The 17,995-nt window shown below is 58.1% G+C and overlaps 2 protein-coding genes across 2 annotated transcripts; one reads left to right on the top strand and one right to left on the bottom strand.

Annotated features, from left to right (window-relative positions):
• Positions 1-357: 357 nt before the first annotated feature.
• DLX6 (distal-less homeobox 6) lies at positions 358-4,541 on the top strand. Its single transcript, XM_064441760.1, has 3 exons — positions 358-1,224; positions 2,175-2,368; positions 4,145-4,541. The coding sequence occupies exons 1-3, from the start codon at positions 864-866 to the stop codon at positions 4,394-4,396; spliced, it is 807 nt and encodes a 268-aa protein (XP_064297830.1). The 5' UTR covers positions 358-863; the 3' UTR covers positions 4,397-4,541.
• Positions 4,542-13,005: 8,464 nt separating this feature from the next.
• On the bottom strand, positions 13,006-16,404 carry DLX5 (distal-less homeobox 5). The gene is made up of 3 exons (XM_064441759.1): positions 15,301-16,404; positions 13,936-14,120; positions 13,006-13,691 (listed from the first exon to the last, which is right to left on the bottom strand). Exons 1-3 carry the CDS (start codon positions 15,653-15,655, stop codon positions 13,359-13,361), a joined length of 873 nt encoding a protein of 290 aa, XP_064297829.1. The 5' UTR covers positions 15,656-16,404; the 3' UTR covers positions 13,006-13,358.
• Positions 16,405-17,995: the final 1,591 nt, after the last annotated feature.

Raw genomic sequence — 17,995 nt, 5'->3', positions numbered from 1 at the left:
ATTTGCATATATTTGAAAGCGATTACGGGAGCTGCCGCTGCCGCCGCTTTCAGCGGGGAAAAATGCGTTGCGCGTCTCTTCGCCGCAGCGAAAATACCGCGCAAGGGGTTTTGGCGGGGGATGGAGGGGGTCGTATGGTGGGGGATGCGTGATTTTGGGACGGGAGGGTGAGGGGGGGATGGGGGCAGGCGCTCCCCGTTTTCCCCACCCGCGCGCGGGGCGCGGGGCGCGCCTCGCGCGCTCCGCGCCCCGCGCGCGGGTGGGGAAAACGGGGAGGGGGGGAATGGGGGCGGGCAGCGCGCGCGCTGCCGGCGCGGCGGGGCGGTGACGTCAGGGGGTTGAGTGACCAATGAGGGAGGCGCTGCCCTCCGGAGACGAACCATTCGACTTGTGCGCGTCCCTGCCCTTCAAGTCGAAGCGCCGGAGCCCCAACTTTCCCGGCTCCCACCTTAAACCCCCCTCCCCCCCCACGCCCGGCCTCTTCTTTCCCCCCCCCCCCCAAAAAAAAAAAAAACAACCACCCACCCCACGCGCCGGGGGGATGAAGGAAAAGAGCGGCGCAAAAAAGCGCCGGGAGTAGCCCGCCCTCCCCCTCCACACACCCCGCACACCGCCCTCCCCTTCCTCCCCTCCCTCAGTGAACGAGGCCCCTCGCACAACGGCTCCTTGGAGAGGAGGGGGGGGGGAGAAAAAAAAAAGGCGGAAAAGAAAAAAAAAAAAAGAGAAAAGAAATTAAATTAAATCACCGCCGCCTCTCTCCAGCGGTGCCGCGGCGGGTAAGGGGAGCGGCGGTGGCTGGGCAGAGAGGAGGCAGAGCGCGGGGGGCGAGCCGGGGAGCGCCGCGCTCTCCCTCCCAAACTTTGATGATGACCATGACTACGATGGCTGACGGGCTGGACGCGCAAGACTCCTCCAAATCCGCCTTCATGGAGTTCGGGCAGCAGCAGCCGCCGCCGCCGCAGCCGCCGCCGCCGCCCCACTCCCAGCAGAGCTCGCCGGCCATGGCCGGCGCCCACTACCCGCTGCACTGCCTGCACTCCGCCGCCGGCTCGCACCCGCACCACCAGCATCACCACCACAGCTCGCCCTACTCCGGCAGCGCCAGCTCCTACAACCACCGCTCGCTGGCCGCCTACCCCTACGTGAGCCACTCGCAGCACAGCCCTTACCTCCAGTCCTACCACAACAGCAGCGCAGCCAGCCAGACGCGGGCGGACGATGCAGGTGAGCCGGCACCGCTTCCCCAAACAGCCGCCAGCTCCCCCACCGCCACCACACACCCCCACCTCCCTCCGTCCCCGGGCCTCTCCCCGGCCATAACGACCTCCAGCGTGCCCCCCGCTCCCGCCGAGCCCGGGGAGATGCCGGCCCCGGGGGTGCGCGGGGAGAGAAGGGGGGGGGGTTTTTTTGCTTGTTCCTGCGCCCCCTCCGCGGGCCTACCGATCCGGTACATCGGCGGCGGGGCCGCCGCTCCCCCCCACCCCCCCCACCCCCCCGCCGGCGGTACCGCGGCGCTGGGCACCGGCGCCTCGCGCTCGCCTCGCGGCCGGCGGGCAGCGCTCGGCGCTCCTTTGTTACTGCGGGACCGGCTTTAGGCAAAATTCCTGCTAACACCTGAGGAGTGAAAGTTTCCAGGCGAGCGGGTCGCATTCCGCTCGGGGGCCGTCTGATTTATGTATTTTTTTTGCAGGGAACCTCTCGTTTGTCCGTATTCATCCGGAGGGGCACGGCGGGGGGGGGGTGGGGGGGCGGGGGGGAGAAAAGCATTGTTAAAAGTCTCGGACCGGTGATTCACTGACCACCAAACCGGCGACGCGAAGTCACTTAGCTGGGTAAAACCTGGATGGCCCGTGAACCAGACATCCCTCCACGAAGCCAGTGTGGCACTTTAATATTATTATTATTATTCCCCACCACCCAGCCCCGGGGGGAAGGCAGCGGGCCCGCTATGCCCGGGTGGTGGTTTTGGCTCCCGGCAGACAGCACCTGGGGTCTGTCCCCAGCAGCAGCGTCCGTGGCGGGGTGCCTGTAAGGAACCGGCGCCTGGGTGTACGCGATGGTGGTGAACCGGCACCCGGGGCAGGCTGCTGGGATTTTAGGAGCCGCGGCAGCCCAAATGCCTGCGTTAAATAGCGAAGGAGGGTGATGTTTCAGCTGTGGTGTTTTGCTTGCAGATCAGCAAAAAACCACAGTGATTGAAAACGGTGAAATCAGATTCAATGGAAAAGGGAAAAAGATTCGGAAGCCTCGAACCATTTACTCTAGTCTACAGCTCCAGGCTTTAAATCATCGCTTTCAGCAGACTCAGTACCTGGCACTTCCAGAGAGAGCTGAACTGGCAGCTTCATTAGGACTTACCCAGACTCAGGTAATTACTGGGAATCCCAAACCACTGAAATCCTGCGCGAGCAATAAAGGCCAAGCAGATACGATGCTCCCTAGACGTTTTGGCCTCCGTATGGGCACGGTAGGAAAGGTAACGCACACGGTCCCCCATCTCCATGCCATAGCACTTGTCTAACGCATCACAGAGAGACCCGCCGGCCGCAGAAGGACCTGAACGCGCCCTTCCCTCAGCTGCCTGGCGAGCAAAGGCTCCCTTTTGATGCCACACATGACATTTTAAAGCTGCCTGTATTTCGGGATAATTCCGGCCCCGAGATGCGGTTGCCCAGCTGTGAAAAGGAGAACAAAACAAAGGCAAGGAATCGCTGGGCCTGAGGTAGAGCTAAAAGCAAAGAAAAGCTGCCTCGTAGCAACCTATAGGTAGGGAGGAAGCAGGAACACGTTAGGAAATACCTGTAAAATCAATAGTTAATTCACCCTGGATGACTAACGCAAATGCAGTGGTTGCCCCTGGGCAAAATGTACGAAAGGTGATAATAGATCTGAAGATCAAAGACAGCCGTGTACAAAATTATAGCAGGTTAAGCCGTAGTTAAGTGTGGTTGGAGTAGCTGTGCCATTCTGCTAATTTAAGCTTGAAAGACACATGAGGCATTACAGGCTTCCCAGGCTGGGCTTTGCGGAGTGCAGGGATAGATGGGATCAATCCGGTAAAATGTAACCATGTGAATTTATGAGCTTAACAAATAACTTCAGGTTCTATCATTGTCATCGATACCAGTCGCTTCCAGCCAGCGATTTTTAAATACTCAGCAAATATTAATCATGGGAATAGACCTGATGGTTTTACAAATGGGATTTCAGTACCCAGAGCATGCACGCTCTGCCTCTCCTTTGCTGTCTCGCCTTCTCTCTCGCACGCATAGGGTCGGGGGCCCGATCCTGAGCATGCAGCTAGACAAGCACCCCTGCTTAAGCCCTAACATTACGCCTCCAAAGTTTGCAAGGTCAAAAACACGCGTGGGACTTGTTTTCTTTGTTTGCTTGATTTGAAGGAATATGTTTGTATATATGTTACATATATATAATTTCTATAATAATTCCGATCTGCCAGAGCGGGCCCGATCCCTGTACACCTCATGGAGTACAGGCTCCCTCCTCGGGAGTTCTGCTGGATTAGTAGCAGGATGAGACCCAGAGCAATCATGACAGCCAATTAATCACTGAGAAAAGAGATTTTTTTTTCTCTTTACATTAAAAACAACTTTTAAAATAAAGCCACAATCCCAGTGCCGTTGTGCCTCCTCCCCCGTGGCATCAGCGAGGACCGCTCGATCGCGCATGGTTTCGGATGCGAGATTTCTTTGTAAGATGCCCTTTGTCTATTGGCTCCTGTCTCCTGGCACAAAATCATATGATTGCCCGCGTTTGACAACAGTTTGCCAAAATGATCAAATGACCTCCAAAATTCTGAATGAGGCGTTAAGGCAGGAAAGCTCAGAGCATGTACTCTGTTTCAGCTCGATCAATCTGTCTGGCCCGGGACAAATAACGTTCCAGGTTAAAACCCGCATCCCTCTCATTTTCCAGCTCTGCTCTGCCCCTCCTGTTCTCTCCAGCTGCATCCAGAGCCCGAGAGCAGCAGTAGCCACCCCTCCTTCCCCCCTCTCCATCCCCACGCACGACTGGCGTGGGCTCTCAAGACCTTCCCTAGAGCAAACCCGCAGCCCCCGGGGTCTCCCCTGCAGCGCCCTGGGTGCTGACGGCGGCCTGATATCTGCTTCGTTTTGGTTTACAGGTGAAGATCTGGTTTCAGAACAAGCGCTCCAAATTCAAGAAGCTGCTGAAGCAGGGCAGCAACCCCCACGAGAGCGACCCTCTGCCCGGCTCCGCCGCCCTCTCCCCGCGCTCTCCGGCTCTGCCTCCAGTCTGGGACGTTTCAGCTTCTGCCAAGGGAGTCAATATGCCTCCCAACAGCTACATGCCTGGCTATTCTCACTGGTATTCTTCTCCACATCAAGACACAATGCAGAGACCACAAATGATGTGAATTGTCCAAGAGAAATAATCTCCCAAGAACGCCTCGTCTCGACATGGCAAGAAGTTCCCCTGCTTTGCCAAGCCGTGCCAGCTAACAGGCTCTGTGTGAACTTGTAGATGCGGCAAAGAGACAGAGTGGCTTTTTTTTTTTTTTTTTTTCTCAAGTAACCTCAGCGATTGATCTTGAACAGAAAGACACAATTTTCATTCTGGCGCACAGAAGACACTTCTCTTTAGGATATTTTCCTTTGGACTCCAAGGCACCAGCCTCTTTCTCTGTGGAGTATACGTCAAAACAAACTTTTTACAGACTTTGCCCACAAGAAGAACCTGAATCTACCATGGCAGCCGTTTTTACTTGTTTAATGAGCTAAAGACATTATGTGATGAAAGAGAGACTAGTCAAAGCTCCTTCATTTTTATTCACTAAATCCGGACTGGGGGGGAAAAAATGAAGACAGAAGGGATTAAAAAAAAAAAAAAGAAGAAGAAGGGGGGGGGGGAGGAGAACTGGTTGAAAAATTAAAATATACTGTAAGATTAGAACATTACCACGAAGCAAAACCTGCATGCTTTCTCAAAATGCAATGGGCTGCGGCTCAGAAGAAACCACCGTCTCTCCCGCGAAGAGACCCCTCACCCGCACACACCCGCACACACCCGCACACACAGCCGGACAGACTCCAGGAGACGAGCAGGAGCGACAGAGCGAGGGATCCGCGGCGGGACCCGCCGCCGCGCTCTGGGGAAGGAAGGTTCAGCGCTGCCTGACGGCGGTCTCACCCACTGAGCGAGGGGGACCTTTTCCCCGAGCAACCTTTCTGTATATATTGTTGAATTTTAGTTGTATATATACTTTGTATGTTTTTGTCTTCTTTCATATATAGAGTAAAAGCCACAAAACGCCCGCCTGGCTCCTATTTCTCTCCGCCTTAGCGGATGCCCGCCTCCCCCGAGCTGCCCCCCGAGTCCAGCCCAGGTGGCTGGACGCGGTCCCCCCGCCTGCCTGCACGCACAGACACCGCCACTGAACATATATCTGCCAGCAAAGACAGAAAAGATGGGGGGGAGGGGGGGAGAAGCTGGTGTTTGGGTTAGTTTTAAGGCTACGACGAAGACAAGAGAGAACGAGACCGCAAAGATAAGCCTGGAAGAAGTTTCTAATCACCCGGCCATTTCTGCTGCGATTTCACTGCTCAGCTAAGCTTTCTCGCCGAGGCAAAGCTCAGAGCCCTCTGCCTTTCTTCCCAAAGGTTGGAGACTCCAAATTATTAAGAAAGGAGGCGCCCTCCTTTGTTTTTAAAGAGCAGACAATGCAAGCTGAGGAATGTTTTGCAAAGCCCTGAGAGGTGCCCAGGCACACAACACGCTGTCCAGCCAGCTCCAGCCTCACCAGCTTGTGGAAAGCACAGCAACTACTGACAATGAAAAGCCCTTTCCTCATCCAAGCTGGGTGCCCCATACTGCGAGAATTAATGGCTAGAGACCTGGGCATCCTTCAAATTATGAACCTTGAAACCACTGAGCCATTTATCAGAAGTCAATAGAGATCCTCAGAGTGCTCCATATAATGACAGCTACATACAGTCGTGCAAAAGGACAGTCACTATAATTAGACACAAAGCAAAGACTACTTACCAATATACCAGTTTTTTGGGGGGTGTTTTTTGTTTTTTTTTTTTGAGCAACTTCCACGCTCAGTCAGTCTTCAGAGTGGTTTAAAACCGATCAGTCTTGTCATTTTCTACCATTCGTATTGTTACATTAGGAAAAATGTTTTCTTTTCTTTTTTTCCCCTTCCCACTGTGAAACTTTGGGTTCAGAGCTCCCCAGGATCAATTCTGAACAAAGCCTCCAGCTGCAGTGCCATCCAATTTGAAGCAGACATTGGGGACAATTTAAGGTTTTTATCCACAAGAAGGTTTTTTTCCATTCTCTTAAATGCAGCCATAATTAGAGTAATTTTTCATGTAGCCCGCTGATTACAGCGTTTTTACCGTCAAAGATAATTACCTGTAATTTTCTTCCACTTTTAATACTAAAAAGCCATCTTTATTTAGATTCAGGAACAGGAAAGGCGAAACAAAAGAGGAAAATTATTCTGTTATTCATACACAAATTGCAGAGACGTAGGGCCTAAAATTGAAAATTAACCAAAATTATAATGATGAAAAGAATGGAAGAGGCTTCAGAAGTACAGCTGGTAGTGGGGCTCACTGAATTATTCAAATGACACTGGAGAGAAAGCTACCATACATTTAAACCAACAGCATTTGTGTGTGTGTGTGTGTGTATCTCAGAAAACCCTGCTTCACACCCCGCCCCCCCGCGCCGCGGCTGGCCCCTGTGCGGGCTCACCCTCGCCCCCGCACAAGGGCGGCGGATGCCCAGGTGAGCGGGTCCCGCAGCCCGGGGAGCCCGGCCCAGCCGATCCGAGCCCAGCCTGGCGGCTCCCGGCCCCCACGGCCCCCGCAGCCGCCTTAACCCTTTCGCTGCAGCCCCCGAGTGGGGAGGGCGGCGGGCGGCGTGTCCCGTCCCTCCCCGTGCTGGCGGGCCCGGGGGCGGGCGCGGGCGGGAGATGGGGGCTCGCTGCTTCCCGTGGGCTTTCGGGGGGCTCGTCCTCGCCTGCACGCCTCGCTGGTGCCAGCGTGGGTGCCGGTGCGGAAAGCCTCGCGGTGCGTCGTGCCCTCCTCCCCCACGAGTGATTTCTCAGATAGGTTTAAATAAAGCCCAGGCAGCAAGCAACTAAGCAAATAATGGTAATAATAAAGAAAAAAAACACAACAAAACCCGGTAGCTTAACGGAGCGGGAGAAGGGGAGAAAGGCAGGCCTTCCCGGGAGCAGGGGGGGAGCGAATGGCAGCAGCGGCAGCGGCGGCTCCCACTCGCGCGGCTGCCGCCCCGGGAGACTCTCGTGAAACAGCGTCATCTATGGATGGAGCGGCGGCAGCTCCCCACGCCAGCCGCCAAACCTGCCGCCGCCGGGCTGCCAGCGCCGGCTCCGCTACCGCCCGCCCGCCCGCCGCCGGGCTCCGCCGCCCCGGGGCCGCGGGGAGCCGCGGAAAGGCGCGCTCTCGCCGCCCCGCTGCGGGGACGGGCGGCCGGGGTTGGCCACGGGGCTCGTACCGTTTCCTCTGCCGGCCGCCGGAGCCCCCTCCCACCCCCCGCCGCCCCTCCAGTAGCTCGGCGGCGCCCCCGCCGCGCCCTCCCCGCGCCCCCCCCCAGCCCCGCGCCGCCCGCCGCCACCGGCAGCACCGGGAGGAAAAAGGGGGCACGGAGCCGCCGGGGTTCGGCCCGGTGGGGGGAAACCACCGGCGCAAGAGTGACCGCGAAAGTGGGGGAACGAGCAAGGGCAGAGCGTGCCTCGAAGGGGAAGGCGCGAAGCAGCCACAAACCGACCCCGAACCCAAGCGAGCCCCAAAACTTACCCCCTCTGAAAATCTGCTAAGCAAGGATCGGGGTCTAGAAATCTATACTGAACTGAAGCAGTGGAGAATATTTTTCTGAGTCTCAGGGCAGAAGCTCTTTCTCTATATTCTTGGTTGAGTGAGCACATCCAGGTGTGAAATTGTTTGCACACCCCAGCACCTCTTATATTGCCAGCAAAATTAGCTGTTATTACTGTCACTGTTTAGTGATGGTTAGCTTGATAAAAAAAAACTGCTGTAATCAAGACCTGGCGCATCTTTGCAAATTACAGATAATTGTAAACGTCCAGATTATGATAATAGCATCCTAATCCAGCCTGCAATATAATTATTACAGAGTGTTACATCTGAAACTGTCCAGTAGGGCTAATTCAGCCATTATTTAGACCCTATTTTTGCACTGCAAATGGGTTGCTGAGTTGAAAATGTACGATTGTAATTTCACGGGGCACTCAATGAGTAATGGTATAGGGAGAGAAAAATACAAAAGTGAAATGTGAACAGTAGCGATCAAATCAAACTCTGAAGGACAAAAGACTGATTCATAGGGAATGAGAAGAGCGGGAATTAAGAAAATAGCAAATCAGTGGTCTGCAGCGTTACGTGTCCAAATCTCAACGCGTGCGAGCCTGGTGTGCGGGCAGGGGCTGATGCTCCGCGCCTCCCGCCCGCATCCGTCCGCCTCTCGGCTCGGCTCTTCCCGGCAGCCTCTCCCCGGTGCCCGAAGGATCCCCGGGCTCCCCACCCATCCCCAAAAGCGGGCTCGCCCTTGTCGTGTGCCTCTCAGGTGACTGAACGTCACTTTCGGGCACGGAGCCTCGGGAGCCTCGTAACCGGGCGGGGGAGGGCGCGGGGTGCGGGGCACCCTCCGCGGGAGGCTGCGGAGCCCGCGGCCCTTTTGCGCTCCCGCCCACCCGCTGGACCAGTCGTCAGGGGTCCTTTAAGGAAATTATCCCAGAACCGACGCAATTGTAATTAATTAACCGAAAGAGCCTGGCTAACAGGACTACCTGCAGCTAGCGAGGTTAACTCATTGGGCTAGTTCGCTTTCCGCTCCTGATTAGCTTTTATGAACCCCGGACACGAAATACACAAACCCGCTTCATTTTTAATGGGCCAAATCATCAAAGAGCGATTGCTGCCCCTCCGGCAGGTACAGGCAGGGCCCGGCTGCCGGGGGGGGGATCGCCGGGGGCCGGCCCCGCGGACAGAGGGGTGCCGGCCCCGGCCCTTGCCGGCCTCCCCCGGCTGCAGCCGCGCCCGGCAGCCCGCAGCCTTCCCCTGCGCGCTTTCCTCCCCCGCTACTAATAAAAATAATGCAAAGAAAGGGAAACGAAAGCTCAGTGGATACCGCAAGCAAAAAAAAGCCCTATAAACGCGTTATGTGGTGGATATCGAGGAGACTCTAAAGATTTCCTGGGATGGAGGGCCAGCTCCGCAGTCAGGCAGGCGATGCCGCTGCAGAGCTCGGAGCCAAGTCAGGATCCGGCCCGGCGAGGCTCGCTGATCCGGCTGCAAAGCCCAGGCTGAGGTTTAGGCAACCTTTCCGGGAGCGCGGAGGGGCAGGCAGCAGCGGGAGGAGAGCGAGGAGCCATCCCCAGGCTCTTCCTTGCCAAGTGCTCAATCAGTTGCAGCTTCTGGCCGGGCCCGGCTCCCTGGGCCCTCACCTAAGGGAAATAAGGAGGCCAGGGGGCCTGGGAGTTTTTCCCGCGGCCTTGAAGGTGGTGGCCGTGGAACGTGTTCACACAGACACCCGGGGCGTGGGTGCGTTTCGGGATTTATCGGGTCTGTGCTCCTGGCAGATAGACCATTGCTTATCCTCCCAAATCGTATGTAAATAGACGCACCGCCGAACAAAGAGCAGAAACATTAAATTGATGTAACACAGATTCTCCCTAAAAAAAAAAAAAAAAAAAAAAGAAAGAAAAGAGAGAGGGAAAGGGAGGCTTAATGTAAACTCCGCGGTCGCTATTTTCACGGCTCTTGTCTGACCTATAAAACAGGTTATTGCATTTCTGCAGGCAACCGCTCCAATGACTGAAAGCAAGAAGAGGGGTTTCTCCCCCACAGTCCGCCCTGACTTTCCTGAAGCAATAGATCTCCTTTCTGTAATCCACAACCGAACCACCTAAAGCCTGTCAGTCGCAAAATTGCGTGGTAGAAATCTTTAATCGATGCCACATGTGCACTGCACGCTCGGGACGGAGCGCGGCCGGCGGCGGAGCGGGCAGCGCCCGCGGGCCCACGCAGGCAGCGCGCCCCGCGGGGGCACCGGTCGGTGGGGGAGACCGAGGGGAGCGAGAGGGCGATAGAAAGGCCTGAGGAGCGGGCTGCCTTGACGCGGCGACAGGTTGGAGGTGGTGGGTTTTTTTCCCCCATGGAAGAGGGGGAGGGAAACCGGGTTGCTTGGCGAGGAGGCACCGCTTCCCCCCGCCCCCGGAGGCTCTTCCCCGCTGGGCGATGCGGAGATGCCCGGGCAGGGATCGGCGGGGGGCTCGGGGCGGGACGGGGAAAGGTGTTCCCCCGCTGTCAGTAGGTGGGGAGTCAGCTGTGTGTATCTGGGTGTGGGTGTTGTGCGTGTCGTGGGTGTGCACCCCACGCGGGGGCGAGCGCAGTGCGGGGTGTGTGTGGATCTGCTGTGGGTGGGAGAGCCCCAGGGGTGCAGGCAGTATCAGGAGCTCTCGATATGGGGCAGCTGGGGTGCAGGCTGCTCTGTGTGTCTGTGTGTCTGTGTGTCAGGCCCTGTGGCTCAGCCCTGGAGCCGCTCGGCACCCACAGGAATGTGGCTCCTCTCGGCTCCCCGAGCTGTCCCGGCTCCACATGGAAGTGGCCGCCAGGAAAAGAGAAGGGAGGGGAAGAGAGAGGGGGTAAAAAAAAAAAAAAAAAAAAAGCCCCGGGCCAGCAATCCGCCGAGCCCAAACCCAGCGTCAGACAAAGGACAGTTCATCCCTTCCCGGGGAAGCAAGGGGGGAGGCCCGGGCAAGCCAGGCTCCCTCCGGCCGCCGCCGGAGCCCCGGGGGTGCGCCCGGGCGGGGAGGGCTGTGCCTGCTGGGAGAGAGAGGGGTGCAGGAGGGACCGGAGCACCCCCCTCGACCGGGGGCTCTCGCGTAGCGGCTGGAGACCCTGGGTGTGCATTGGGGCCGGGGCCACGGCGACGGGGAGCCCCGGCGAGGGGTATTTCCTAACCGGGCCTAGCTACCCTCTCCCGGGAAAGGGTGCCGGGCTCTCCCCGGCCTGCCCAACACCACCCCGAGCCGGCAGGAGGAGAAATTAAGCAGGGAAAGGGACCGGCATGGAAACGGAGCCGAGCTGACTCTGCTGGCTGGGAGAGGGGAGCGGTGCCAGAGCCCGGGCTGCCCAGCCAGCGCCGGCAGAGTGATCCCTGCCCGGCATCCTGCCTGCCGGCATCCCGCCGGGATCCCCGGGGCTGGGCCTGCGCTGTCCGCCCGCTCCCGGCCCCTGCGCGGTACTGAAACCAAACAGCCCCGCAGCAGCTCCTCCGAGAAAAGGATGGGTGGACCCACCTGGGAAATAGACCTCCACCTCTTGTGTCCAAGCCTTTCTGCAAAGGGAAGGGACCTCGGGGAGGGGAAAATCTCTTACTGCAGGTTGGGGGGGGAAAAAATAATGCTTGTCTGGAGGGAAACGAGGAAAAGAACGGAAGGAAATTAAAAGGCCGGTGGTTGGTTTTTTTTTTTTTTTTTTTTCCCCACAGGGTGCAAGTTAGCAGAAGAGACAAAGCCGAGCTTTTCAGCAGCCCCAGGTTCGGGGAAAGTCCCTGAAACCTTGCAAGCGAAATGAGCGGGAGCCTGTGACTGGAGCCGAGGAGAGGAGGCAGGGGGCGGCGGGGCTTCGGCGGCTCGGGAGCCGGCAGCGGGCAGGGGTGGGAGGCGGCGGCGGCCCCCGCCGCCCTGTCTCCGGCACCCACGCACCCTTCCCCGGCGTGCAGAGAGCAGCTTCACCGAACAAACTGGTCTATTGTACAGCAAGCCATTTACCAACCCCCAAACCTGTTACAAAACAGCAACCCCGGGCTTCTTTCTTCGGGGAGAAAACACGCACACACACTCATACTCACGCACACGCGCAAAACATGGCAGGCAGAAGCGGAGGGAGAAGAAAGGAGGGGGAGGGCAGCAGGGAGGAAGACTAGAGGCAGGTAAGTGCGCCCCAGGGCAGGAGCGTGCCTTTTCAGGCCTCCTCTCCCGGCCCTGCCAGCGCTCTGCCCGCCATCCTCGGGTGACAGGGGGTCATATTTTATCTCGGGGATCCTTCAAGCGACGCCTTTGTCACATTCATCGCTGCCGCCTTCCCCCGCGCGGCCGTGAATTCCCAGCGCGGCTCCCCGCTGAACCCCGGCCGGGGAGAGGGGGGGCCCGCGGGAGCGTGTGCCGCCGTGGGGACCCCCGCGGGCCGGTCAGTGCCGGGGAAAACCCGGGGGTTCTGCCGGGAGAGGGTGCCACGCTCGGGCGTGCCGCCACGCCGGTGCTGCGCGCCCGTGGGCAGCGCTGTGGCCACCTCGCTTGTGGCCCCGTCCCCTCCCCAGCGCGCCGGGACGCGCAAGTGACGGCTCCGCCGCCCGCCTTTTGCCCTAAACCATGTCCATAGAGGTTAAAAAAAAAAACCCAAAACCCAAAAGTACCTCCGCAAAGTCCCTCCTTCAGCCGGAGCCGCCGCAGGCTGTGACCAGGAGCGAGGGGAGCGGGGCCCTCATTTTATCCTTTTCTCATATTTAGTGGCTCCCTTTGACGGAAACGTAATTTGTATAATTAGCCGAGCGCACACGGGCGACTGATGGGCTGTGGAGTGTGCAGCTCTCGACGCTAATTGCTCTCAGGAAAGGATTCAGGGCGGCTTAAGGCGAGAGATTTGCTTTCTGGCGTTAGGATGGGCAGCTCTCTTCAGCTTTACATCACTGTGCGGTGAGGTGTGTGCGGTCTTGCAAGAGCCCCTTTTCCAGCGGGGATGGAGCATCGCCGCCCCTTGGCTCGCCCATGGGGACCTACGAGGGTCAGATCCTGCCACCGCGCCTGGGCTGTGCCACCCAATGGGAACTCCCAGGATCGGGCCCCGCAAAAATGCCTCTTTCCTCGCTCCGTTCTCTGCAAGCAAATTGGCATTATTATTTTTTGTTTTCTCCCTCTTATTAATAGAAGAAGGGGTAATTTGGAAACGTTTCTCGTGGTCGAAATAATTTTATTTTATTCAGAATATACAGTTTAATTCCTCTATCTACAATTATTTACAGGGTTAAAATAACATTGAAAAAAAAGTCTCTGGAAAAGTTGAGGTCATAGATTTCAAGGCACCATTGATAGTGTCCACAGCTGAGCCAAAAAATGTCCGTATTGTATAAAAAAGGGTTTCCTTTGAAATGCAATAACTTACATGCACAAGCTTTACACATTTTAATCTTTTTGTTTGTTTCTTTTCCCTTTTAAAAATTCCCCGTATGCATTCCTTTCGTTATTATTCCTTAACAGTAAAACACAGGAGTCCAAGGAACAAAAAAAAAAAAAAAAAAAAAAAAAAAGGGGTCAGACTCTAATAAATTGTCCCAGAGGCCAGCGCTAACGGGTGCTGTAGAGAGCCATGGGGTTGGAGGTGGGAGTTGATGGAGTTGGCAGCGGGGTACCAGGAAGCGGAGCTCTCCAGGTAGCTGGATGCAGGGGATGGGTTGGAGTTTGGAGGGTGAGCGTGTGCGTGGGCATGGTGGCTGAGGGAGCGGGATGAGCCCTGAGGTTCCCAAACCGCAGGCGACTGTGGAGAGTTGCAGGCCATGGGGTCGCTGGAGCTGGGGCTGTGCTCCGGCGGCATCTCCCCGTTCTTCATGATCTTCTTGATCTTGGATCTTTTATTCTGAAACCAAATTTTCACCTGGGAGGAGAGGAGAGCGGAGGAAAGAGGGAGGGGGGAGGGAAACCGACACCATTAATGCCTGCCTGGCAAGCCAGCGCTCTGCGGCTGCGGGAGACCCGCTCCCCGCCACCCTCCGCGCCGCTCCGCGCCGCCCGGTCCCGCCCTTCCGCCGCGCCCGGGGCGGGGGGGACCCGGAGCTCTGCACCCCGCCGGGACAGGCCTAGCAGGGCCGAGCCGAGCCGAGCCGAGCCGATCGCGGTACCTGTGTCTGCGTGAGCCCCAGGGAAGCGGCCAGCTCGGCCCGCTCGGGCAGGGCGAGGTACTGGGTCTTCTGAAACCTCCTCTGCAACGCCGCCAGCTGAAAGCTGGAATAAATAGTCCGGGGTTTGCGCACTTTCTTTGGTTTGCCGTTCACCATCCTGACCTCGGGCTCCGCCACCTCCTTCTCTGCACGGGCGCAAGGGCAGGAGAGAGACACAGACGCAGACGTTAAGGCGCGGGACATGGCTCCGCTCCGCACCTACCCCCGGCGCCTTCCCGCCCGCGGGCCGGGCCGGGCAGGGCAGCGGCGCCGGCCCGACGGGCCCCCGCGGCTCTCCCCGGGGCTCCCGCCGGCGGCCCCGGGCACCCTCCGCCGGTTCCCGGCGGTGAGGCGGGGGGGTGTGTGTGTCCCGCTCCCTCCGGACCGGGCCTTGGCCACCCCGGCCCTCCTCCGCTCCCCGCCGCCGCCCCGGGCATCCTCCGCGGAGGGCAGCGCAGCGCTGCGCGGGCGGGCGCGCACGCCCCGCGCGCTTGCCCGCCGCGGGAATTGGGAGGATTGCTTGGTGCCCTGCTGGGAAGAGGCTGGCCCGGAGCGCAGACCTGCCCAGGGCACCGACCGCTTCCCCCGCACGCCCGCGCCTTTCCCCCGCTGCCACCGGCGGGTCCCCAAGCGCCGCCGCGGCCGCGCTCGTCCCGGCCCAGCCCCAGCGCTCGGCTTGGCTACCGGCTCCATTTGGGATTTTTCCCTGTCCCCTTCTTCCCCCCCTCCCCCTCCTCCCCCCCCCCCCCCCCCCCCCACTTACAAAGAAGTAAATGGTAAGCGCTAAAAACGCGGCGCTTTCTGGTAAAAAACGCTCCCGGCTCCGCAGCCCCACCACGGCTGGGCTCCCCCTCCCAGTCTCCTCCCCCGCCCCTCCAGCACGGGGGGAAGGAAACTTTCTTTGCCACCGCGAACCTGAGTTTGAGACACGCAACAAGACTCGGCTATTTTTCCCCCCTCTTCCTGCGGGGGGAAGGAGGAGGGAGGCAGCCGTGGGGGCCCGGGTGCAGCTGAGCGACGTTTGCTTCTCTAAAGCACTAGCCCTGGGATTTGTGGTTTAGATCGTGCGGGCTGCTCAGGAAAACTAGACCCAGCTTTCCTCCTTCTTTTTTTTTTTTTTCTTCTTTTTTTTTTTTTAAAAAAAAAACCCAAACAAAACTTTCTTTAATTTTCCCTTTCCTCTTCTTTTTTAATTTTTGAACTGATTTCTCCCCGTGGCTCGGGGAAAGCTGCAACCCCGCGGTCCACGGGGCAGGGCTCCTTCGGGGCGCGCTCCCCCGGGCTCCCCACGGGCGCGGGCGCTCCCCGCACGCCCCCGGCTCTCACCTGGCTGGCTGGCGGAGCTCTGTACGCGGTTGTAAGCCCCGCTGTACTGGTGGTAGGGACTGGCGTAGCTGTAGTCTGCATAGGCTTTGGCAGGATAGTTCCCAGCAGATCCGTTCATGCCGTGGTACTGATACTGGTAGGGGTTGAGCGCTTTGCCGTAGGAAGCCGAGGTAGGCGAGCAGTAGCCGTGCGGGGCTCCCCCCGCCGGGCTGTAGTAGTCGGAATCCGTAGCCGAGGACTCGGGTAAAGTGGGAGATTCCTGGGACGGGTGGTGCATGGCTGCGGCCGTCTGGAAAGGAGCCTGGAAGTCGCCGGATCTGATGTTGGGGACCCTTCTGTCAAATACTCCTGTCATAGCTCGGAGCCGGCGGCGGGCTGGGGCTGGCTGCTGGGGCTGCTCGGGTCTAGGCAGACATGGCTGGGGGAGGAGGCTGCGGCGCTCTGTCTGTCTCCGGCAGACTGCTGGCTGGGGCGCAGCATAGGCTTGGTTAAATCCTTAATTGCGCTCTTACGCACAGCAGGGTGGATCGGGTTCCATTGGCCAGAGCAATCGGGAGCAGCGACACCCTAACTCGTCCAACTAGTTTAGCACAACAAAGCTTTGGCTTCAAAAAAAAAAAAAAAAAGGGGAAAAAAAAGGAAAAAAAAAAGAAAAAAAAAGTCCCATTCAAGCCCTTTTGAAGTGAATACCAACAGCAATCTCTGAGCCGGGGCGTCGCGATGGGGAGGTTTCCGGCTCCCCCCACCCCGCAGCCCGACGCCCCGCACCGCCAGCCCGCACCGCCCCGCGGGAAGGGCCGCCGCCGCGCCGCTCGGAGCTGCTGTCCGCTCCCTCCCGACTACGTCGATGGTTTGGGAAGGAGGCACCGGGCGCTCTGGCTTCCCAACGCGATTCCCGATCTGGTGGCGATAACCCTCAGCGTCGAGGTGGGGTTGTTTCACCCCGGTTGTCCTCCATCTCCGGGGGGGGGGACGCCACCCGCGACCTCCGTGTTAAATAAAGTAAATCCCATTACACACACACACCCCCAAATAAATAAAAATTTAAAAGAAATAATGAGTTTTAGTTACATCATTTCCTGAGTCGAAGACCCTCGCGCGGCCCAGAGCCAGGCGGGAGTCTCCCGGCGGGACGTGGGGCTGCGGGGAAGCTGCCGGGGGGCACCGGTGTCACCGCACGGCCTAGGGGCACCCACCCCGCGGGTTTCGCCAGAGGCGACCTGGCTGTGGCACGGTGCCCGTGGGCGGAGACCCCCCGCCCCCCCCTCCCCCCGGCGCCCCTCCAGGTGCGCCCGTGGCCTCTCGGCCCCACGCGTGGCCGCTCCGTACCGCCCTGTGGCGATGCTCACCCTCTGGTCCGGCTCCCGCCCAGGGTCAGATGCCCAGCACGAGGGGAGCTCAAATCACCCTCACGCGTGGGCAGGACCACTGGGAGGCCGCCGCGGGGCTTCTCCACTTGGAGGCTGCCTCAAAAGCCCGCTTCCCGGGTGACAGCCCCCCAGAAGCGGCTGGCGCTGTGCAGCGGTGTTCCCCCACCCCCTGCAGCACCCCGACCAGCAGCACCCTCCTTCGCCAGCACCCGGTTTTCCGCGGCCGCCTGCGCAGCCGGGTACCGGGCGATGGGCTCCGCGGCCGGGCCGGGCAAGCCGCGGGCGGGAGATGCCCGTCCCTGGTAATTTTACAGAAGAAAAAAAATAAAAAATCAGATTTTACTAGACACTAAAGAAAACAAATAAAAGGTTGTTTTCAGTGACCTGGAGTTGTAGATTTTTCTGCAGTTGTTTACTCTCCAGATTTAGCCTGTTTGCTCACCGAAGATCTCCCAGCCAGCTGGGTAACACTTGTAACACAACCGTGCATGTTGTACTTGAACTTATTGTTTGCTTTGGAAATGTCCACAGCTCATATAAAATCACATTAAACAAATCCCTAAACATTTCATTATATGAATCACTTACTTAAATCCATTGGAAGTATCTCTCGCCCCCCTTTTTTTTTTTTCTAAAGAGAAGAACCGGAGAGGGATATCTGTTTACGACTGGGGAGGGGGGAAGTAAATTTATTAAAGCTCCCACCCAATTTGCCTCCAGTTGGAAGGGACGGTAGAGATTTTAAACAGATGAAGAGGGGGAGAGAGTCGGGGGGAAGCCCGTTTGTGTCATAAATTCCAGGGCACTGCACTTGGACACGTCCGGGCAGGAAGGTGCCGTTTGAAGGGAGAAAACAGGAGAGGACGCGGGCGCCGGTATCGCGCCCAGCCCCGGCCGCGGCCGCAGCCGCCGCGGGTCCGGCCAAGCCGTCCGGCCAAGCTGTTTTTGCAGCTCACCGGGGAAATCTGGATCGGTTTCCTGCAGCAGGAAAAGTTTGCTCTTGTTTTATTCGGAGGCAAGGCAGGAAAAGGAGAAAAGGAAAAAAAAAAAAAGAAAAAAGTTTCGATATTAAAAGAAAAAAAAAAAGACAGAAGTCCACCAGATACAACCGCAAAACCCCCAGACTGGTTTTTTTTGAAGGCACCCGCAGCCGTGGCAGTCCGTGCGAGGCTTACCGAGCTGAGGCCATACAAATCCGCCTGTTTGCGGGTTTCCTGCCCCCCGTCCTTCCCAGCCCGAACCCGATTTTCTTGACTTTCTGCTGGTTTTTTGTTTTTTTTTTTTTTTTTTTTTCCCCTTCTTTTTCCCCCAGCGGTTTTTATTTA

Source organism: Phalacrocorax carbo, chromosome 2 (assembly GCF_963921805.1).
Source record: "Phalacrocorax carbo chromosome 2, bPhaCar2.1, whole genome shotgun sequence".
Lineage (NCBI taxonomy): Eukaryota > Metazoa > Chordata > Aves > Suliformes > Phalacrocoracidae > Phalacrocorax > Phalacrocorax carbo.
Note: the sequence above shows the minus strand (reverse complement) of the source record. Positions and strands in the feature narration are given on the sequence as shown.

Coding starts and splice junctions, on each gene's coding strand:
- DLX5 (XM_064441759.1), bottom strand. CDS start 15,655: ATGACAGGAGTATTTGACAGAAGGGTCCCCAACATCAGATCCGGCGAC. Junction 14,121..15,300: donor GAGCTCCGCCAGCCAGCCAG/GTGAGAGCCGGG, acceptor GCGCCCGTGCAG/AGAAGGAGGTGGCGGAGCCC. Junction 13,692..13,935: donor TGGGGCTCACGCAGACACAG/GTACCGCGATCG, acceptor CTCTCCTCCCAG/GTGAAAATTTGGTTTCAGAA.
- DLX6 (XM_064441760.1), top strand. CDS start 864: ATGATGACCATGACTACGATGGCTGACGGGCTGGACGCGCAAGACTCC. Junction 1,225..2,174: donor GACGCGGGCGGACGATGCAG/GTGAGCCGGCAC, acceptor TTTTGCTTGCAG/ATCAGCAAAAAACCACAGTG. Junction 2,369..4,144: donor TAGGACTTACCCAGACTCAG/GTAATTACTGGG, acceptor TTTGGTTTACAG/GTGAAGATCTGGTTTCAGAA.